This window comes from Drosophila biarmipes, chromosome 3R (genome assembly GCF_025231255.1).
Source record: "Drosophila biarmipes strain raj3 chromosome 3R, RU_DBia_V1.1, whole genome shotgun sequence".
Taxonomy (NCBI): domain Eukaryota; kingdom Metazoa; phylum Arthropoda; class Insecta; order Diptera; family Drosophilidae; genus Drosophila; species Drosophila biarmipes.
The window spans coordinates 14,394,219-14,417,689 of NC_066616.1; the positions used below are offsets into that span (position 1 = coordinate 14,394,219).

The 23,471-nt window shown below is 40.2% G+C and overlaps 2 protein-coding genes across 2 annotated transcripts; both read left to right on the forward strand.

Annotated features, from left to right (window-relative positions):
• The first annotated feature begins 10,025 nt into the window (after positions 1 to 10,025).
• Positions 10,026 to 17,435, forward strand: LOC108031988 (gliolectin). The gene is made up of 2 exons (XM_017105783.3): positions 10,026 to 10,920; positions 16,127 to 17,435. Exons 1-2 carry the CDS (start codon positions 10,374 to 10,376, stop codon positions 16,261 to 16,263), a joined length of 684 nt encoding a protein of 227 aa, XP_016961272.1. The 5' UTR covers positions 10,026 to 10,373; the 3' UTR covers positions 16,264 to 17,435.
• Positions 17,436 to 19,483: 2,048 nt separating this feature from the next.
• Positions 19,484 to 22,865, forward strand: LOC108031016 (putative gustatory receptor 93b). The gene is made up of 3 exons (XM_044091021.2): positions 19,484 to 19,733; positions 19,882 to 22,640; positions 22,701 to 22,865. Exons 2-3 carry the CDS (start codon positions 21,654 to 21,656, stop codon positions 22,863 to 22,865), a joined length of 1,152 nt encoding a protein of 383 aa, XP_043946956.1. The 5' UTR covers positions 19,484 to 19,733; positions 19,882 to 21,653.
• Positions 22,866 to 23,471: the final 606 nt, after the last annotated feature.

Below are 23,471 nucleotides of genomic sequence, written 5' to 3' on the forward strand. Positions count from 1 at the left end.
TATATTTTAAGTGAGGGCTTGTCAAGGATCAAGTTTTTGATATTCCCACTAGACAATACATTTTCCTCAAAGTTTAGTAACTCAATACTAAAGTAATTTAAATTAATTACATATCAATATTTCTACAGCCACCACCATCTGCTGGCCGACTTAGCACCAATATAAAGTGCATTTGTCACAAGGTCCGCTCAATTAATGCCTAATGGTCCGACCGCCCCCATAGATCAATCAACGGGCACATCGAATTCGGGGGTAAAAAATACACTCCGCAATATGACGAAAAACCATGGCAAGAGGGCTTCGTCGAGAGGCCCGCATGATTGGAAAACGTCATCGAATCAGCTGCTAATATATGCCATAATATGCCCCAGGAAAGTCGTTTATGTTTATGATGCCAGCGGAAATCGAACCCGCTGATTGAATTTCTCATCTGCGCATGTGTGAATCATTCAAATGCAGATTCAGCGGATTTCGTCAGATAGCCGTGCTGATTAATTATGCGAGTGGAGCGGGGAGCTGGAAACCGGCCCATTAACAAGCCTCCGATTTGTTTTTGACTCCGTTTTCGTTGTGTGGCACTTAGCACCACTTAACGGTAGGAGAATCGGTCGATTAGCGAGGGCTCGGTATACGCATTCGAAACCCAGACCCAGAGGCAGACCCCTAGAGGCACTCGACACCATTACGCCCAGTAGTCTGGGATATATTCGATAATATGCCTGCCCAGGCACACGTTCCGCAGATCATCGAGCGATTTTTCACCGAAAAATTATGATCTGAGGTCGAAAATAAATGGGATATGGAATCAGGGATCAGGGATTATGTATACTTTCTAAAAATCAACTACTACTTTGTTTGATTGTAAACCGGACCACGTATATTGAAAAGATATCTTATTATTTGCAAACCTTGCTATTATAAGCCCACATCATTTTCACTTTCAGTGTATGTTTGCTTCCCCACAAATTGATATTCACAAATATTCATATGCGTGGCCATATGTCCAGTAACTAGGGCAAACATCGAACTCGGATACAACTCAATGGATTGCATAATGGCTTCGTTAATTGAAAAATCTTGGCAGGTCTATTAATAATCCGCAAGGCAATTTGCTCGGAATTTGTAAGTGTGGGAATGTAACCAGATATTAAGACATTGGGTCATAAGCTTCCACATAAGGCTTTTGATTTTTATGTAAGGAATCAAAAATATTATTTCTTCTTTGTTTAAAAATGACCCCTAAGTTAAAAATGGAAACTTATACAAACCCCCCTTGTGATTTCAAACCTTGATAAACAAACAAGTCTATAAATAAATTCATGTTTGGGCTAAAAACTCAAGTCGCAGACCGCAAGTGACGGTTTAAGTTTATTTATTTTGATTTTTCAGACATTTACAAACTTAAATTTTATTACAAGGCCGTTTATAGTGCGATTTAATTTATAAATAGCTGTGATTCATCTAGGCAAAATATACATTATTTGTGCACCTCTTGGAGTACTTTATTTCTGGATTTTATCGCCCTGCGTGCATTTCCTTTTCCATCTGTTGGCACTCGCTGGATGCGTAATTATTTGGACAGGAAGCCAGCCGTGATCGCAGCCAGAGATGAAATAAATGTACGGATACAGATACGGGTACGGGTGCGGTAAATATTTATTTATGTTCCACCGTAGTCGCAGCCGCCTGGCTGACTTGCAAATGCAAACCGAAAACCAAACCAAATAAGCGCGCAGCCGCGCACAGAAATTAATGGAAATGCAAGAGGAAAACCGAACTGAAATAGCACCAGATAAAAATAAACAAAATGCCGCTGACAGACAAAAGGGCCAAGATACAAGACACGAGCGAGCGAGGGAGTCTAACTCGGATGGCACACAAAGAAAATATAGTTACTTTCAATTAGACACCCAAAGAAAAACCTTTCAATTCTAGCCAAAATACATTTGTAAATTTATGCTAACTTAAAGTACAGGTTGAAGTTGAGTCTGCGTAAATTTTCATTTAAAATGTTTAAAAAAATCACATAAAATAAAAAAGTTAAGATTAATAAAATAAAATAGGTTGTAAAATTCTCAAGTTCCTAAAAATACTGATGTAGGATAGAAAGTTTTCAAAAATATTTATATTTCAAATTTTCTAAACAAAATTGTACTCATTTTTCAACAGGTTAATAGTATATTTTGGTAAATAAGACAGCCCAAATTTGTTTTTCTGTGCATTAGTGGGTGATGCAATGCGGGGTGTTTGACAGTCGAGGGCGAAATATTTGGGCAGCTGGCAACACCCAGTCCACCAAGCACCACAAAAGTGGACCATTGCATGTAATCAGCCGAATAAAACGCGAACTGCAATGAATGCCAGAAATAGTTCGCCCCGTCAGTTTTTGACCAGATGCTGTCAGCTTAGTGCGCTGCGATCCACACGAAATTACAGAAAGATACACAGGCAGAGGGTCCGGACCTGGGCGATGCAAAGATACAAAGATACATCAGCGTCAGGCGCTGCGACAGGCGGAGCAAAACGGCTGCCTCTCACACTGACCAGCTCATTTCATTTGATTTTCCATGCGCCGCAGAGATCGCATTGCACATTAATAGAGTCCATTCACATTAAAACCCGCTCCCCCTCGAAGTGCATATGAAATGAAGCCGCAGAAGGGCCCAGGCGACCCACCACCGGGGCCAGAAGAACAAGAACAAGCCGGTCGGGGTCACCACTCCCCGGGCTCATAATTCATCCAAAATGGCTCGGCGAGTCCGAGGGGAAAATGGAAAACTTTCGGCTCAGAAAACTCTTTTGTTCGCGGCGAGTGGAAAGGAATAATAAAAAATTCAAAACGAAATGGGAGGAAATCTTAGACAATGCCTGCCAGACGACGACGGGCAATAAAAACTGGATAAAACTGGTGGGAAATTAAGGAAAATCGCTGATAGTACACTGGGCTAGGAATAAAACCAGTTGGAAAGTTGCTCGCCGCAGCGATCAATTATTATGCTGGCGGTCTCTCAGTTGGTCGCTATTGTTTGTGCATTTTCCAAGCGGCTGCACAGGGAAAATAAAGTGGTTTTCATATATTTTAATTTTTCAGTAATAAGAAAGGGTATTGTTGGATTGATCATAATAAAAATACAAAGGCAGAGGGACATTTTTACACCAATTTTAAGATTATTTGTATCTTATTCTGATTGAATTCTAAGTCTTAGCTAACTTGTAGGCTTAAAATTTGATTTTAATCTAACTGAGGATGAGAAAATAAACTGATAAACTGTTTAAAATTCAATATGCCATTATAATGATGCACTCATTATGATTGTAAAACGCTGCAATATTTTCTTCTTGTTTATCATATGATGACTTCATCACAGACTTTTCCTATATATTTTTTCTAGTGTAGAGCCCGCGACAATTGTCACTACTTTTCGCCTTACCAACCAGTTTGGGTGTGAAAAGTAACGGCCCGAGATCGCGAACACACCCAGGCAAATGAGACGCCGCAAGTGGGTCAGCCGGCAACTTACAAATCGCGACTTGCGACTCACAGCTGGCGTGCTGCATGCAACACACACAACGAGCCACCGAGGCATAGCCAAAGTGACCCACCGATTTGATTTATGCCCACGACCCACTCACTTCAAGGCGATTTACACATGCGATTTGTCTTAGGTTTCCCCGGCTGTTGAATTATGATCTCGGCCAGTGGTGGTGGTCAAGACATTAGCTTTCCCGTCCGCCGCTCGTCACACGATCGCCGACAGCTGGGCGAAAGCGAAGGAAAACCTCTCCGAAAAACCCGAGATCTGTGTAGCCTCTATTACGGGGTTATCTATTATGTCCAGCGCTTAGAACTGGACACTCGCTTGCAATCGGAGGCCCGTGAGATTTATGGGGCAGCCCACGGACTCGCAGAACGCAAAAAACACACAAACCCAGAGCCCAGGGTCCAGAACCAGAACCCGAACCAGCCCGTCTGCTGGCTGCAATTAAGCGCCCCAGAGTCACGTAGAGTAATTGTAGTGCATATAGGGATCAGACCCTGTCCGTCCGAAACCAGGAAAGATAAATGAAGCAAATTAGCACTCGGCGACCCGGGAACGCAGGAGTGTGGGCACAGGGCAAGAGGCAATCGACCACACGAACCATACGCGGACTTCATAAGCGAAGAATCTGAATCACAATGGGTGACTGAATGTCCCTTAAAAGTCTTATCACTGGGTGATAACTATGTATGATTCATTGTTACTGGGAATCATGGCGAAATTAGCGATCTTAGTGCAGAGATGATATGGTATGGTACGGCTTACTTACCTAAATATATCCTATCTACCTGATATATGAAAACTAACATAAAATATATATTTAAAGTCTTAGGATCGAATTTCTATACAAAAACTTTTTAAGAGCAAACTCCAAAAACTGCCGGAAAATATATTTCCATTCTATAAATAATCAATGCTTTTTATCAGATATAATATAGAATAAAAAGGACGATGTTGGGTAAAAGAAGAAGCTACTTCCCAAACTTTTCTAACTATCTATTTATCTACATTATATATATACTAACAAACTATTAATCTACGATCTATATTTAAAATCTTAGGCTCAAATTTCTGTTCTTTAGCTCTAAAAACTCTCCAAAAACGCCAAGAAAATATATTTATAATTTATAAGTTACTATACCTTGATGATATAGTATGAAGATGACATAGTATAAGGGAAGAGACGACTGAAACTTTTCTCATGAACTATTATTTATGTCCTATATCTAATCTCTTAGGATCGAATTTCTATAGTTAAGCATCGTGGTGTCTCTATAAGCAAAAACTACAAGAACACTCTGAAAACTCCAAGAAAATATTTTACCAAGAGACTATCAAATGCAGTGAAGAACTTATGGCAGCGATTGATCAATAAAAAAGAGAATAAAAACCTCCCCCCGAACAACTTTCTTTCTTTTTCTCCCTGCTTTGAGGAAATTACAATCGAGGACAATGAGAGCAATCAAGACCTGGCCTTAATTGCAAACCTTTATAAACGGCGCGGAACGGGAACGTGTAACTCTATCTCTCGAGTGTCCAATTGATACGCGTTTATCGCCCCTCAGAAAGTTCCTGATTTGATCCCGAGGCCCCTGCATAAAACCGCATACCTCAACCCTTGTCCCCGCTTGGTTTTATGTTTTGTTTTGGGCAAGGCCATAATAAAGCCTAAAAAAGAGCTTAAAAAACGAAACCCAAAGCGGGGAACGACAATTCCTGGGCTGTCTATGCTTTTTGGGGAGCAGATGTTACTTTTGGCGGCTCAAAACGAGAATTCTTTGAGCCGGCTCCGTCTGCGGCTCCGATTCTCCGGCTGCTGCTCAAAAAACAAAACCAGAAAAGGGAAAATAAGACGCTGGTCGGGGCCGGGAGAAAGGAAAAAGCAAAGCACTTGTTCCAGCCTGAGCAGCTCGACGAGATATTCGAACGCGTGTGAGGATGTGGAAGTGCACTGAGGGAAATGGGGGTCGATTCGGTCGATGGGTAAAGACCATTATGTAAGGATCTTATATTAAAGAATCTAAACTAAAACGATCATATACCAAAGTGCTTTATATTAAAGACATGAATAGCATATGTGTTTGTGATTTAACTAACTTAATCCATTTTCAATTTTATAACATTAAAAATATTACGATTTTTTTAATAGGGTGTGGTAGGTTTATTAGAATTAAAATACCTAATTAAAACTAAATAAGTTTTATTTGATTATTATATATTATATGTGATATAAGTATTCATTTTTTGCCATCTTATATTATTTTATATTATTATCTACAGTTTAAAATATATGATTATTATATTTTGGATTTTTTGTATTTTATTTTTAGTTCAAATTTTGAGTAAAATTTAACCAGTTTGATATTAGAGGTGAATTTATATTGGGCTGTAAATAGTTCTAATTCTTGTTTATTTTTAGCATGAAAAGGAATCAATTAAATATCTTTTTCAGTGCAAGTGGGGATGTATTTCAAGTGCGGAAACGGGAAGAGAGATAGGGATATGTGGAGCGGGCGGCGCAGAGGAAGAGAGAGGGCGATTGCACCGGGCTGTGTCAGATTCAGGTTTTGGTTTTGGCGCAAAAAATGTGTGCTCAAAATTACCAGCAGCAGGTATTCGCACTCGTATTCGTATTCGTATCCGTGAGGCTCCGATGATGAGGGCAGCCGCATCCCCAGAGCCACATCCACATCCATATAGCCACATCGACCGGCAGCAGCCGCAGAAATTGGCGCAAAATTTACAGATGCCTCAAAAAATAAAAACTCAAAATGGAAAGCAACTGCAGCGGGACAGGTTGTGAGTGTATGAGTGCCGATTGTGTGAGACACTTCAAAGACCGCAAGACCCCACTTCCTCAGCATTTCCCATTTGAATCCCTACATCACGTATGATATATACAAACCCCTGAAAACGCACTTGCTCTTTAAAAATAGCTGACATTCGGCGACTTTACAGGGGAACAAAAACACCATTTCCCCTCATATCAACTGATTCAGTAAGGGGATCATATTTTATTTATGATTTTCCACTGTTTCCCTTCTTTTTTTTGTAAAGATTTAGTTTCTTCATGAAAACCCATACTCATTAAAAACAAATAAACGTATTCTTTTCTGTTTAAAAATGGAAAATCACAGTAGTGCAGTGCTTCAAGTAATTAGAGACACCTTGTAAACAAATCAGTCTTGTATTTCTTTTAAAAACTCCCCCACTTATTTAGCTAATTGTGAGTCACCAAATATGACGCACTGATTTCAGCATAATTGGCACATAAAATTCCACTTTTGTATCACTTATCTTTAATAAATATAAAAATGATTATGCTTTAAGGATTTAAATGAATGAGGGTACCGTCCAAAAATCTGTTTAATTTTTTTTTCACTTTCCAATCACTTTCTAGAAGTTTTTAAAGAAATGTATGAAACCAGTATTTGATTTTACTGCCTAAAATACATAGCTTGTGAGTAATTTCTTCGACTGCAAAGTATCTGCTGGATACATTTCACCCAACCATATCTGCTGTTGTTGCCACGCGCAACCAGACAAAAATCCACATTGCACATTGCACAAGAAAGGAAAAACAGCTGACGGGGGGAGGAGAATGGAGAAAGGAGAAAAGAGGGGTCTCCTTAATGAGCTCATTTATTAATTAGGCGAACGTGACGTCAGCCCAGACGGAAGAGCTCTCCGGGCATTGTATCTCGTGCCCCCTGCAGCAACTCGGCACTAAAACAGCAGTTAACCTCATGGACAGCGCGTGCGACAGTTCCATTGATCGGTTGCGTTTCTTTTCGGTACTTTCATTATTTTCATTATTCCACGGCCCCTGGGTTACATGGTACGTGGGCCATAAACTAATTTCTGCCAGCCAGGAAAAACAGCTTGAGTTTTCCGCAGACAAGCTGCGTTCGGCGGAAGTGACGGCGGAAAAGTAGCCCATCAGCAGACCCAGACACGTACCCAGAAAACATCTAAAAGATAAAAATATACATGCGTGCTGCGTGCACTCTCCCTGACATGCATTCAAATAATGCCCAGAGAAAATCAGCGCAGCTATAGACGAAATCAAAATAACCAAAGCTGAAACGCAGTTCGGTGGAAATGACGCAGCGAATGGATCTCGGAAAATCGACAAGAGGGGACTTTCACACATTTCCCAACTGCATTGTTGCCCCTTCGAGTGCCTGGTTTTTATTTGGATTTTTTGGCGCGAGGGTTGGTTTTTGCATAGAGTTAGACGGCGGCACCACGCCGACCTGTGCTGCGCCACAGATTCGCCACCCGAACCCATCTGAACCTCGGGCGCAACCCTCGACCCCGGCTCACCTACCAAGCAGGTAGTTGCCAATCCGAAGTCGGACATCGCGCCAAAAAGGGAAGAAAGGGAAGCCACTGTGTACAGTGATTGCTGGTGAATTGGATTTCTCCGATTTTAAAATGTTTAAATCTGAAATTAACACAGTATCTTGAAGATACTATGCGAATGTTATGTTCTATGTTATTATTATATCTAAAAGATAATTTGATTATCCATAAGATTGTCCGATATAAAAGATCTATGGGTTCAGTACAGTTCTTAAAAAGTGTAATTAACCCATAGGAACCTAAAAAATTCAAAAGATAGAATGTATCTTCCAACATTTTCGTCAATTTTGCATATATTCCAATATATTGAAAATGTTGGTAAGTGATTTTGTAACATTATCTTGGACAATTTCTAATTATTTTTTTAAAATCATCAAATTATTAGTTAAAATATTTATTATCATTGGACTGCAGAATCTCTCTTTTTATAAAAGAATGACTCTCATAAAGGTTAAAGTATCTGAAGTTTTAAACTGTGAAAGGATATCTGTTATAGGGTCGAGTATATCAATCTTTTCCGACTGTTTTCCCTTATTCCCCGTCACCCTTTAGCCAGGCACCACTGTACAACCATAAATCGCAATCCTTTGGGCGCGGCCTTTGTCCGGGCCACTCTTTAAAGTGACTAATCGGTGCGGCGGTCAAAGAGCCAGGCGAAGTGGGCCTCGAGATCTGACTCCTCCGAGCCGAGGGCCAAGCCATACCAGCTGTTTGATCCGGCATTCCGAAAACCCACTCTGCGCCGCTGTCTGGCGATCTCTTCCCGGTTCTGGGCTGACTCAGCACTATTGAAATTGAAATGACTTGTGGCCCACATAGATACGAGTGCTGCCGGCCCCCACCTCCGTTTCTATGCGGTTTTTCAACTCTTTTCACTTTCATTTGTTCGAGCTACGCTTGACTGGCCGCCGCGAGCGCGAAAGTGTTTTTCGTTTTTTGTTTATAATTTTGCATATTTCGCCTCTCCGTCGTGCAGATTGTTCCCCTGAATTCCTTTCCTGCCGCAAGTAATTTGTTCTAGGCACGTCTGGCCAATTAGGCCGCTTAATGCCGCATGAAGCCCCCGTGCTGACCTTGGGCTAGGGCCCAAAAAGCGCTAACACATCCAGTTAGCTAGCGTTTGGCTCGGCGAGTGGGTTTATTTGTGGCAGCCAAACAAAAACGAGACCGGAGTCTAGCATAACTAATTGTGTTTACACGGCCCATAATTGGCACACAAGAAGCAGATTCACTTTCCGCAATTGTTACATGTAAATAATCAATATCGTAGGTCCAAGCAGTGGTACGTACCATAGAAGGGGAAATACATTATTCAGAATCGTGGAGCTAGAGATCTCGGGGGCTCTTCGCCACAGGTGCTCTTAGTAATTAGTAGCTCTCTTAGTTACCCTAAGTAGACTTTTGGAAGGTGAATCCAGGGTGGAACTACTCTTTGGCAGGCTTTTACCAGAGTCTATGATGTCATAAAAAAAATTTATCATATCATACTTCATGACTAAGATTGCTTAGAAATTATAGAAGCAAACATTTAAAAGTAAAATTAGAGATGATGATACAAACGCTAAAAAAAACTTTAAATAATAAATAAAAAAATTTTAAAAATTGAAATAGGAGTCACTCCGCTCGGGTTGAATATCTTTCTTTCTTTTAAGACTCGTCATTTGAATGTTTTAGAGCAATATTTCTAAGGAAAAAATAGAAAAGAATAGAAAAGAAAACGATTGTTTATATTAATATATTAGGAGATATACATACTAGAAGTGAAGTTCTTTACAAAAGAAGTGGTAGGGGGCTCCAAAAACGGGGGATAATCGCACGATCCCGTAAGTTGCTTTTTCCCCACCACTTTATTTCAGTTCCCCAACAATTTATAGCCTCTAAAAAAGGAAATCACATGTTTTCAGAATTTTTAATCAGTCTGCTCTTTTTGTTTTAAATATTAGGGAAGTAAATGCAATCTATGACGTCACCGTCTCGCCTTTCTCCCGCGTTACTTGCGTCACCTTTAACTCTGTGCGCGCATGCTGTTAAAAGCGAAAGAGCGCAGAGCCAGAGCGCACCCGCTGCAAAGAGAGCGCCCCTGTTAGCCAACAGTCTGTTAAGGCTGAATTTCCCTGTGAGCAGATTCCGCTTTGGGCATTCATTCGTATTTCGAATTCCGCTTCGAACGGTCGTATCTTCCACAAATTGTATCTACACTCTTTTCTCGCTCGCGTGAAAGTCGTAAAGTTCAGCCAGCTCTCCGCTTTTGCAGAAAATACAAAAAAAAAAAAAAAAGAAAAGTGCCAGCGGCAGAAAACCAATTGAAACTGCAATTGCAATGCCTAAAATGCGTACGTGAATTTCGCGCAGTGTCTCTGTGAAAGTTCAAGTGAAAGCCGAAAGCAGAAACAAAGCGAGCATACTTGCAAGCAAACCGAAAAGAAGGGAAAAAGTACGAAAAGTTTGAACAGAAAGAAAAGCACAGCCATGGCAATTTTGTGTCCGCCCATGAGTTTGACCCTTCAACGCGCGCCCCCGGCGCCACGCCCACCGCCCAGCGCCTTGGAAACGAAGCGGATCCGTCGAAATCTCTTCGACACGGTGCCCGGCGACTCGAACATCGATCAGCTGTTGGCCCAGGAGCAGTGCTCCAAGAGGTTGTACGTCAAGGAGCGCTACGGAGTCGACATCCTGCTGGAGGATCGACGGGAACTGGACGCGGACGCGGCTGCGGATGGGGATGCGGATGCGGATGCGCCCAGGGGTATGCGCTACCCCACCGTGCGTGCGATAGCCAGTGCCGACGCCGACGAGTACGATCCGAAGTCCATCAGTCGAGGGCCCCGGGGCGTGGCCCTGACCGCCCCCCAGATCTCCGCAAGCGCCAAGCTGATCCTCCAAAAGTGCACACAGAACGGCAGCAGCCACAGCCACAGCGACAGCAACAAAAGCGACAGCAGCAGTGCGGACCTGGCCAACAACAGCACGAGACATGGCCAAAAGCCATATGCGGCGCAGCCACAAGGCCTCAAAGGTATGTGTTTTCCCATGATTTGGATGGTCTGTTTTCCCATGAAACACCTTGAAGGCCTGCACAAAAGTATCTGAGAGATACATTGCCTGTATGTAGATCGAAAAGGGAATACTCTTCAGTTCGCCTAGGTTTTAGTTTGGAAATAGACCAAACAGTAGGCTTTCCGTTGGAAATATAGAATAATAAGTTCTCTTCCTTTTCCTTAACCATAATAAGTGGCCCAGGCTTGTAAAATGTGTGGTACAATCTTCAGATAATAATCCAGATACGTCGTTTGAACTGGTAGTACGCATTATTTTTTGTAGAAAGTAGGTGTCTTGATGTCCAATAAGCAGGCACCTGACGCTGATTTTCGTTCCCTTTTCCACTACTCCTTCCTCTTGCGGTCCTGCTTTGTGCTCGTCCCTTACCCCAAGTGAACTTCACCCCTGTGAAATACTTTCCGTTGGTCGAAAAAACCACCCTTGGGTTCAGATTTTCCAATGTTTCCCTTCGTACGTTGATTCTTATTGTCACTTCCTTTGTGCTCTTTGCTCTATTCCTTTTTGTTTGGTTTTCACCCGATTCTGCTTTGCGCTCATTCAGGTGCGTATCCTATAGGTTTTCAAGAGAGGGATTAAACTACATATCTAAAAATATAGTGAAACACATGGAACATCCCTACAATCCTAGAAATAGATCCATAGTTATACTACAAAATATTGAGCACAATTTATAGTTCTTAAACTGGAAAGTTGCAAGTTCTTAGGCGGTGAATTCAAAACCAATATCTATTATAATCTGAGGGCTCTTATCAGCCAGACAGTACTGTGCTGATTATTTGGCCCTTGTTTGGTTATTTAACTGCGCTAAGGGCCCCGATCAATATTTGCAACAACTGTGCACACATAGTGCACTCTGTTGTACGAAGTGGGAGTGGCTTAACTACCGTTAATGCCCCTTTTATGGGTTTATTTGGCAGGGCTCCCTCCCACTTTCATATTCATTTCACGTTTTATTTTTCGTACTAACTCGAAATCTCTCCCTGCCTCGAAAGCTTGTTTTTCGGTTTTTGTTTTGATAGAAGTTTGTTATTTTGCGCCGTTCCATTTTGCCCGGCTGTTTCCTAACCACTTTGCCATACGAAGACGATTCGAACTTTATTCACACTTCGCTTTCATCGTGCAGCCCCGACTTCTTTATCAATTCCGCATGTCAAGGGCCCCGATTTGTAGTATTGACTTGGAGAGAAACTCGCCATTAATGTTTTGGCGCTGCTACAGTTGAGCTTGTCTAAGTCGAATTTTATTCTGAAAATAAAAATTCCTTAAAACTTATATGGATTTGAATAAAGAAACAAGATCTAATTTGTAAAAACATAAAGAAATCTTTCAAATCGTAAAAATTTTAAACACCAACTTAAAACAACGGTTTTTGAGTTTCGAAAAACACATTTTCCAAAGTGATATTTTTCCAAAAGTACAAATTCCTCAAAACTTATACGGATTTGAATAAAGAAACAAGATCTGATTTGTGAAAACATAAAGAAGTGCTTTCAAATCTCGAATATTTTAAAAACCAACTTAAAACAACGGTTTTGAGTTTCGAAAAACACATTTTCCAAAGTTTCATATACGGTCGGTACATTGGAAGGGGTTTCACCTTGTTTTCTGATAGTTTGAGATCAAAATGGTGCAAACTTGTGCAAAAATCTTAAATTTATGGATGACTGTACCTCCAATTTTCGACTTATTGTTATTTATGACTGCCGTACTTTGCGCTGATACTCCGCTGATATCGTGGCGAGCGGAGAAAGAGAGAGGGCGAGCCGGGCAGAGAGAGAGGGAGAGAGAGAGAGCTTGTCGCCAGTTTGTCTTTGGTTTGGCAGTGTGTCAAAGCGAAAAAAGCTAAACAACAAACTGTACGCCAAAATAAAAACTGTTGAGTAACAATCGCGCGCCAAAAATCTTTCTTTCGTTCGGCAGCCAGAGATTGCAGCTAAAAATGAAAACGAGAAGCGTAAATGCGAGGACAATTAATTGAGAGGCCTCAATTAAATTTAAATCAGCGCCAACGCCTTCTGGTTTTCTGCGTGGCTGTTGTTGTTCTTGTTGCTAGCTGCACTTTTGCAAGGGGCAAAGCAACAAACAAACAACAAAACAGCAACTACTTGGCACACGCCTGCGACTGTACATGGGCCGCGTGCGGTTGTATTGGTGGGCTCCCCACTTCTTGTTGTTGTAAAGGCCGCACCCACGACGACAAACGCAATCTCAACCCGGGGGAGAGCAACAACAATCGCGTCACTCTTATACGACGACGTCAGCCCACTCGCGCACGCACAACAAACATACATACGCTTTGGAGAGAGCCTGTTTGTGCTCCCTCTCTCGCTGCCTCTCTGTCTCTCTGTTTGTCTGCCTGCTGATGATGTTTTTTTGCGTTTTGGCGCGAATTTCTTATTTTCGTGTTTATTTTTAGTCGTCTTCGCTGATAAGCTCTCCGCGTGTGTGTGTGTGTTATTATGCGTAGTAGTACTACGCACGCACGTTGTTGATGCTTTTCAAAACTCGTCGTGAAGGTCACCCACACCAGCAAGCGCCAATCGCGTAAGTACAGCAGCGCCAAATGCCGTGTTCTGTTGTGTTGTGCTGTGTACTTTTGTGGCAGGTCCGAAAAACGGGTCCAAAAGAGGCAAGTGAAAACAAAACAATTAGACAAAAGTTCTGTTATCTCGTCCTCTCTGGCTCGCGCTTTTTTTTGCCATGTTTTGGTCCCCACTGTACTTTACGTCACATTGGCGCTCATAAAGGAATTTTTCCACGATACAATGATCAATTTGAAGATTTTTATGGATTTCGATTAACTTTCCTTAGGTTATGAAACGTTCTATATCTAAACTTCAGAGGGTCTGTTAAAAAAGTATGTGATAAGATGATATGATGCTCAATTTAAAGGTTTTCTAAAGTTGTTAAATGTTTTACATCGTTCTGGAATATCATTGATTTTCTCAAATATTTTTAAATAATAATTAATTTTAAAAATAACATTACCTTTGTAAATAACTTTTCTGTTTTTTATGACATCACTGTATTGAATAATTTAGAAAATGGAGTACACTATTGATAATAAAAAATCACCTTTTCCATGATCGCATTTTGGATTCCAAATTCCTAACTCTGTAATGTTTTTTCTACGCGCTCTTTTTGGCTTTCGAGATTTTGTTTTGATTGGCCTTCCTGGCCACGCCCCAAAAAGCAAGTTATGTGTGTGGTTTCCCCCTAAATTTATGTTTTTTAATTATGCATGCAGAAACTCTCTCGTGGGCTCCCACATAAATATTTATAATGTGAATTCTTTGTTGCCGTTCCTGTTTTCATCGCCGCCTCTCTCTCCACACACATTTCGTAAACAAAACGCGTTTTGTTGTTGCGCAAGCAAGAGCGAGAGGGGTGGAGGGAGCGCTAGTTGGAGCTGCGTGCTCATAATGATAACGGTAAACGCGCAGCCCCCACCCTTTCTCTTCCTCTTCCTCGCCACCCGCTTCTTTCAATGGGCGATCGTTTTCGCCGCTTTGCCTCCCCCTTCGTTCCTCCGCCTCCGTTTCGCTTGACGTTCTTTGTCGCTGGCTTATAATTTTCTATAACTGTACATTTGATTATATCGCCGACAGCGCGACTCTTTGGCTGCCAGCGATTTCCCTTCCCTTTCTCGGGGGCTTTCGAGCTTCGAGCAGAAGTTTGTAACGCCCCAAAGAAAGGTTTTCTCATTTTTAACTTTTGCGATCTACTATTACACATATTTCTATCAAAAGATCTCTATATTTGTGGAGTAAACTATAAAGAAATTGTAATAATAAAGATCACTTAAAATTAATATCGTATCATATTACAATATATTACATTTTAGTGCTTTGAAGAATTTTTGGAATTTAAAATTGTATATTCTTATTACTATAGTTCTAAAGGAATGGTAATAGTAATATTAAAACATTTGGAGTCAGAACAGAATGTTTTGCCCAACTGTTTTCAGAAACTACGGCCGTATTGTTAAAACATCTTTGATGATTCAAACAGCAAGTGTGCTTAGGTATTCGGTTTTCTAAGCCAGCCTTGGGGCTTTCTTGTTTTTGTATTCCCCCCCTTTGTTGGTGTTGTTCAGCTTTTCAGCTTTTAGGTCACTGCGCAGTGTCTGCGGTTTGGAGAGCGTCTTTGTACGATCGTCTAAGCTCTAGCGGTTTTCGTGATGAGGCAACCGCAGCTGCCAGCGCTAGCTTGATAGAAGTACAGTCGAGCTTCTCTAACTCAAACACATTTTTTAGTTACTAAACTAGTTTTTAATTTTATGTAGGTTACACGAAATTGGTTATAAATAAGATATCCAAGTCGAATTAGATTATAACTTCCAAGACCTTGTATGTACAGTTTTTAATGAATCTCAAGATTTCTTACATTCTTTTGTGAAATCGTTTGGAATTTCATGATCGCTTGAAAATGTTTTCAGAGTTTTATTGTTAGTAATTGGAACATTAATCATAAAGTTTATTACAAAAGAGAATAGGTTGGAAGGTTTACAATTTTTTCTCCTGATCGGATCTTTAAACCGTGAAATACCTATGTCGGAATGATCGGAACACTTGTCTATTCATGCCTGCGAATCAGATCGACTGTACTTGTAGCAATTGCAAAAATGGCGAATTAAAAATCAGCAATTTGCGAGGTTGATGAGCCATTTGACTATCAATGCGAACGCATTTGGCGAGAGGCGAATGTTCGCGCTTATAGATTACCCAAGTCTGGGCCCCTTGGAGCCCCTCCTCCATGGTCTGGAGTGTGGACCCCACCACAGCTGCAGTTTTTCGATTGCAGCTATCGCTGTGGCCATGACATTTATTGTATCGGCCATTCGATGACCAGGTATGGGCTTACTCTCTGAAACAAGTAGGTTTGCCTACTCTCCATGAGTGCGATAAGAAAGCCGAGCCCGTGCAAACCGAAGCACTCCCACCGACACGTATGCAGTAGTACCCATAGTAGTACCCCAAGCAATTAGTCTCGCTGCACTTTGCATTGCTTTCCCTTTTGCCTTGTGAAGGTCAAAAATGACGCTGGCACTTTTATTTTTGTTTTCCCATTTCCATTTGGCACCGTGATTAGTCACAGCATTTTATTTTTACATTTTACAACACCGAATACTCAAGTTTTACCCCTTTTCCTTATCTTTCCAGGCATTTACCGCGTTCGCAAGGCCAACAAGGGGATCTCAAAAGTCAGTGGAAAGAACACCTACCCCAACAACAACAATAACAACATCAACCATAATGTGGATAATGGTACTAGCGAATTGGGCGATAAGGAGCAGTGACTTTGAGGTAGCAGGAATCAATGAGAATGGGGGCCCCTGGCGGAGCAACAATTGCAATATATGATATTTATTGTAAAAGTAATTTTAATTTCTAACATAATTTGTTTATTTTTTGTGTACCCCCGTATGGATTGTACGTTTGTTTTAAACCAAGACTTGACGGTCCCAAAAAATGTTGCTTGTTGCATGTGGCAAAAAGAAAGGAAAAAAGCCAGCCCGAAGCAACATCAGCAAAATGAAAAAAAAAACCGGAAAAGATCGGCGCGCGTGCACGGCCAAAAACAGGCAAAAACTAATGATAATAATAATAACAATATGTATATCCGGATGCATGGCGAATATCGATATAATTATGGAAATTATTAAGTTATAGATATGCGTATGTTAAATATTTATGTGTAAAAAGGAAATTATTTGTACATTGGCAATACGTAAATGGTGGCGAAAATGCGAAAGACTTAAATTGTTGGCCGCAAAATCGTCTGATTTACGAAGTAGATTAAATTGTAATTAGGCAATGCTAATTTTAGACAAGCGATCGGCGGCGCCATGCATCCATTATATAGACTCTTACCCCCAATCCAAACAAATTCAAGCGTTCTCAGCGTGTTTTCGGGTCCTGATGCACGCGTGTGCCAAAAGTATTTACAATTTACTTTGTGTCATGATCTCAATCATTAAAAACAATTTTATTATTTTGTTTATCTAAATGTAATTATAATTGAAATTATTTAAAAATTCTTCTTAGCCCACAAACAAACTCACACTCACTCACACCCCACACACACCTTTACACACACACCCACACACTCTGTACTCATATTTATTGTATGTACATTATCGAGGTGACATTTTAAATTGTATGTACTATCTATGTATAATATTTCGTATCTATGGCAAAATTATTTCCCCCTTCGAAAACCTATTTTGAACAACCAAACTGTGTATATTGTACGGAGTAGTTTCAAACTGCAAGCAGCTAAATGAGAAAAAACCACAAAAACTACAACAATACTGTGTATATTTCCTTAAAAACTTTGTAAAACTTATGCAAACAAGATGAAAAAAAAACCTTTTTTACTGTACCTCTCAAGCGAAAAGAGCAGCAGAAAAAAAAGAAAAACTAAAAAAAACTCTTAAAAATACAAATGTAAAACAAAAAACATTTAAAAGCTTTTTATTTGGTATTTGCCTACATTGGCTGGCTTGTTTGCGGGGTCCCTTTTGGGCCGAGATGGCGTGATTATTCTCAACCGTAAAGAAAAGTCGGCGCACACAAGTGGAGAAAGATAGAAATCTGAAATAGATGGAGTGACTCAGCACCGGGCCTCGAACTGCGGATGCAACAGTTTCTCCATTAGACAAGGTCCGTTGTAACGCTTCCCCGCACAGTAAGCCCTCCCTAGTGTTGGAATTCTACCCAATTGGGAATAAGTGAAGTGGCGCCCAAACGTTTTTAATAATTGGGTACCCTGAAAGGCACGATGACTCGTCTTCTTTCTTTTCTTGTTCTTTCTATTTTAAAGGTTTTACTTTAGTCCACATAAGCTTTGAAGGAGATTTGTATAATAGTATAACATCGTATTCTTAACTTTCAGAGAACATTTTTTGTACATTTAAAAAAATGTTTTATGAGTTCGATATCTTGATCAGAACAGGTTTCGGACACGCAATGAAATAGTAAAGTGGACTCAACATTATATCACCATATTTTCAATTTTCAGAGCTAATATTTTAAAAAATATTTTTTGTGTTCGTTTTCACGAGTAACTACTGTTATAATTATTTACATCGTTGCAGAGGTTTCGGGCATGCAATCAGAAAGTGAAGTGGAAAGGAAGTCCGACATTTTCCAATTAGTCTATTTTCTTTCGTTCGCTTTCATCGCTAATCACCCTTACCGATTGGAGAGGCTTCACTGTAGGCACTCGGGGGTCTTTCAATGGGCACACATATCGCCGGCGGGCATTTCGGAAAATGCTTTCTAGTCGTAATTTGTGTGCTATACGTTCCTATGTGTGTTATATCTATTTGCCCAGTGAAGTGGAGTGGGCACTTAACATTAGATTGGCTGCGACTTCCGGCGAACAAACGATGGTTGGGCGTTTGATGATGATTGATGCTGGGCCACGTCCCCATTTACCCCTCTTAATCAAACGGATGCGGATTCCAAACTTACAGAAAAATTTGTAGATATTTTTGAGGCTAAATTGAGGCTACTCTAGAGATTTATACACAAGTTCTCATTTACAAGAACAAATTTTTTGTTTACCCATGACATAAAATTGTTTGGGAAAAGTAAAAACAATGGATGTTTTCATGGAATTTTTGTAGTGTAATGCATGATATATATCTGTACATATATATGATATGTATCTTTTCTTGTGTATCTAGACATTAGACTCAATACTCGTTTTTCAGGCATTTGGCACTGCTCTCTTGAGCGAATCAAGAATGCAATATGCTATAATAATGGCACTGCTGGCAGAATGGCAAATTACATGCTCTGTATTTAGTAACGAGCATGTACAACATATTTGCCCACTTAACTAGCGGGTACGGTTATTAGCATGCAATTTTTCCAAGATTTTAATGGCTCTGCACTCGAATCGCAATCACACACACACGAATTCCCGTAACGCAACAGAGCTCAGATACACAATTCTGGGTGAAATAATAGCACTCAAGGTGATATCAATAAAAGTCCAAGACCTCCGTTTGTATCTATTTGGGGGTCTTTCTGGGCGGGGAATATTATAATAGTTCTAAAACAGGCTCGTAAACTTTATTATCTGAAAAACAGCAATCGCAAGCTGTCAAAATTCAGAACTATTTTTAAAAAATGTTCTTTTAGTACAAAAGGATAGAACCTTAAAAATTAAATTATGATATGTACATAGTACACTTTCAAGGACTGTAAATTTCCTTGCTCTTCTTAAATCAGCTTTTGATGGATGATCTTAAGTAAGTGGATAGATAATACATTAAATTAATTAAATATATTTTTCGTTAAATCTACCTAATTTAACAAAAAAAGTTTATTTTAATCGAAAAAGGTATTGTTATGAAACTAAAGTGTACTTACTTACTAAAACAAATATATGCATATATAAAATATATATCATATATGTGAACATATAAATTGTGGTATAAGTACTTGTTTTGTGTCTCAAAAAGGTCTCTTAAATTTTGAGTGCTAACAATTTGGCCGCTATTGTAGGCTCAGCCTGTGCGAGAGGCAGAGGTAGAGTGGAAGCTTGGCAGAGGTGTTTGTACTCTCGGCAAAGTCGCGTTGGCCGCAATTCGCAATTCGCGTTTTTTTTTTGCATTCGCCACGCAATAAATTCAAAGCTGAAAAGCAAAATTTATGACGTCGACGATTTGCCTTCTCCTGCTGCCATAACGGTACTGCTAAGAGAGTGTCATTAAAAAAATAAAAAAAAGAAAAGAAAAACAGGGTGTCGCTTTTTGTAAGTATTGTTACTCTATTCCTCGATTTCACATTTTATTTGACTTTTTGTACGCTGCAAAATCACAATAATTTATGGCACGGCCAAACGGCGGAATTTAATTGCATTCCGTTTTCGCATTTATCACCATTAATGTCAGCGGCTGCAGTCGAGTGGGGTGCAATGTCTGGAAAAGCGTGAAAAGCGAGCCAAGGCCATCTGACAGCAGCAAGTATGTGCACAGTACACACAGATGTGGCAGAAATTGAAATCAATCAGCCCTGAACTGAGTACCCCTACTCCCTACACCCATCTCGCTCTGGATCACCTCTCTCGCTCCCTCCCTCGGCCAGCCCGCATGACGTGAGGTCAGCAAAGGCTAAAAAATGGGGAGCTGCTCTAATCTCCTGACCAACTTGTGGCTTCGCTTCGTTTCCTTGGCCCCACTCGGCTCGGATCATTGGCTTTACGATACCCTTCCAAGACCGGAGATTATCGGCTTGCATTGGGGGATATCATATGAATTATAGCATGCTTTAATGCATCATGATCACTGGAGTAGTTTGTTCTACAGAACATAATCATCTATGATCTTTTGATATCGATTAAGTTAATAAATAGAAAAAATCGGTTAAAATCGATAAATCGAAATAATCATCAAAATCAACTGATCAATAACTGGAATACTAAAAAAAGTGATCACTTTTTGAATTGTCGTATTCTTAACCAAAATATGTGATTTCATTAACATATAACATAACTGACCACAGTTTCGATCAGTTGGTTTTAGGTAAAAACTGATACGAAATAGAAACTTTATGTGTATTAACATAATACGTTTCAATCTTGAATGGATCACAACTTCGATCACTTGCTTTAAGTAACTCTCTGTTATCACGGTTTTTTTTGCATTCGTATACCAATCATACCATCTGACTCAGAGACTTGAGGTATGCGAGTCTTCGTGGTGATAAGATAGTCTTTTTCCAGCTGCTGTTGATGCTGCTGCTGCCATAGCAATTTCAGTTGGCCAAGTCCGGGCAATTTGCTGGGCAAATCAACGACATGCAAAGCACTTTTGTTTATTTCGTTGATTGTTCTTACAATTTTCGTACAATGCCGGAAAATGTACGTGCCCAGGCGTTGTTACTGTAATTGCCCTCAAAAAATGAGGAAAAAAGAAACCAAAGCGAACAGAAAACAAAGAAGATGAGGGAGAAAAATAAATCATACAACGTGAAAATTCTTTTCAAATGTCAGACAAAGGCGAAATCCCAGGGGGAGCGTGGGTGGGGGCCACTCGAGGGGGGATTCCCTGCTTGACAGACTCGAAAGATCTCTCAGATGCGGACGCAAGTCGCTGGGCGCTGTAATCGTTCCCAGTTTTCGGATAGGCCAGTGAAGATGTTGCGCACAAGATATTGTATGGGAAGATCACGTACAGCATGAAATGGGGGCGTCATTTACATTGCCCTTTGGAGGAGCGAGCTTAGAGCCAGGATCGCATCGCATCCCAGCGCCTCGGATCGTGAGCGTGTGAATCAAAAGCAAAAGTGAGATGAGCAGGCCAACTTTGGAGTAAGGGTCTTCGTAGATCTCCGAAACGTGATCTCAAAATAAGAACGTGTTGCCTTGTTATTGAGATGTCGAGAATCCGGCGTGAATAAGTCCACAAGAAATAAATTCTGGGAAATGAATGAAAATTGTAACTCTTAAATGCCACTAATAATGTACAGTACAAAAATGAATTACAAAGGGAAAACACGATTGTCTAACCCTGGGGAAAGGGCCACAGCCATATCTTTTGACGGCCGCATAGTGATAAATTTCACCCTCACTTGTCACTGACAGAGGTACTAAAGATCGTTTCAGAAGTTAACTAAATTCATTTCAAATCCATTTTAATTGAAATTGTAAGTCGACCCGTCCAGTCAAAAAAAAATGAGGAAACTTCGTATACCCGAAATAAACGCCAAAATCCTGCGCGGAACGTTTTTTGTCGCCAGATGCACGGGTTTGGTTTTCTTTCGGTTTAAGAACTCGCAAGATAATGTTCTGGCCTTCGAGGAAAGCGGCTGGGATTTTAGATGGTGGAAGTGGCTCACGGGAATCCTGCGACTTGTGCCTCTTTGTGTTATCATCTATTTATTTACATGGATGATAAGGGAGGAAGAACAACTATTAAGACTAATAATCTTTACTCAACTTGTGGTTTCGATACCTAGCTACTTATCGATGATACACCTACACATTTTTCGTGGCCCCGAGATGATAAAGTTGATAAACCGATACTTTATCCTCTTTCGGCAATTAAGATCCTTGACTGTGGGGAAGCAAATTGGATTTGGTGGCGGTCGAGAGCTAATCCTGATTATGTTATTTTTTGTTTTACAATTTCAAGAGGTCGTAGATCTTTTAGGATATTTTCCCCTTAACCTTAATGCTGCACAAATCGCATCCTCCGCATGCTTTTCTTATGCAGTTTTGGCAAGTAACATGATACTTCGAGTAAGTTTTATTTGGCACCTAAGTGTGAGCGTCTTGTTTACTGAGGTGCAAAAATGCATTCGTTTTGAACTTCAATCACAGACCGTGCAACCCAGAAATCATCATCGAAGATTGAAACGCATTATGGCTATTTTCATTGAGATAAGTGATGTGGTCTCTTCATTGAATGGCATTACTAATGTTTATCTGTTCTTTAATCTGGTCCACAAACTATATTTTGTAGTCGTGCTCTCGAGCGATATGATTATCCATTTGCTATTTATTTGGAAAATATTTCACTGGATTCTTTTCATTAAAGTGATAATCGAAGTCTTTGTTCTAATATTGGTCATTCAAGAATCAATTAATCAGTTTAGATACATTCACGAGCTCTCTCTAGACCTTTTCCTAGCCACCGAACTGAAAGATTGGCACAAAACGGTAAGAGAATATAATATTTTATTGTTTAAGCCACTAAAGACAGTTTTGCATGAACCGTAGGTGGAAATCTTTGTGACTCATTTAAACCTAAACAAGTTTAGAGTTCGTCCTCTGGATCTTTTTGATGTTTCCTGCGAGTTTTTCCTTATAATCGTATCTGGAATAGTAACCTATCTCGTTTTCGTCGTACAATGTGTAATGCAAAGGCGAAACATGCAGTTGTAGAATTGTTTTAAATACTGTTTAATTGTTTAATATGATTTTAATTAAAAGACCAACTGTCTGTTATTATTAATATAAATAGAATGCCTAACGTTGTATCTTAATTCCAATACAATTTAAGGTTTTCCATGGCTGCTATGGGTTCTTATCCATATTGATTGCAAATGGTATGTATGATATCTGTTTGATAGGTGATTCATGATGCAAGCCCTTAGGAGACTTGAGATCTTTTCATTAGCTAACTGCATTTCAGTTGAATATTGAGTATTGAGGTTGAAAGGTCACAAGTCCATTTTCGGGATGAGAGTAGACCAAATAACCACTGGAATTCTGCGTGCCATGTTCTTAGTTGCTAAATGGATGGGTTTGATGCCCTTCCACTTTAAGAATTACAATGATGACACCATGGTTATGGAGGATATCTGGAGCAATCGTTCGTTTTGGAAGGGGTTCAGAGTAATCCTGCGACTGGTGCCTATCTGTATAAATATTTATACGTACGGATTGTGGTTAGCGCAGGCGGAAACTGTCCTCCAAATACTGCATGCCACTAGCCTCTCAATAACGATCATCTGCTATTTGTCGTGGATACATCTTCATGTTTTTCAT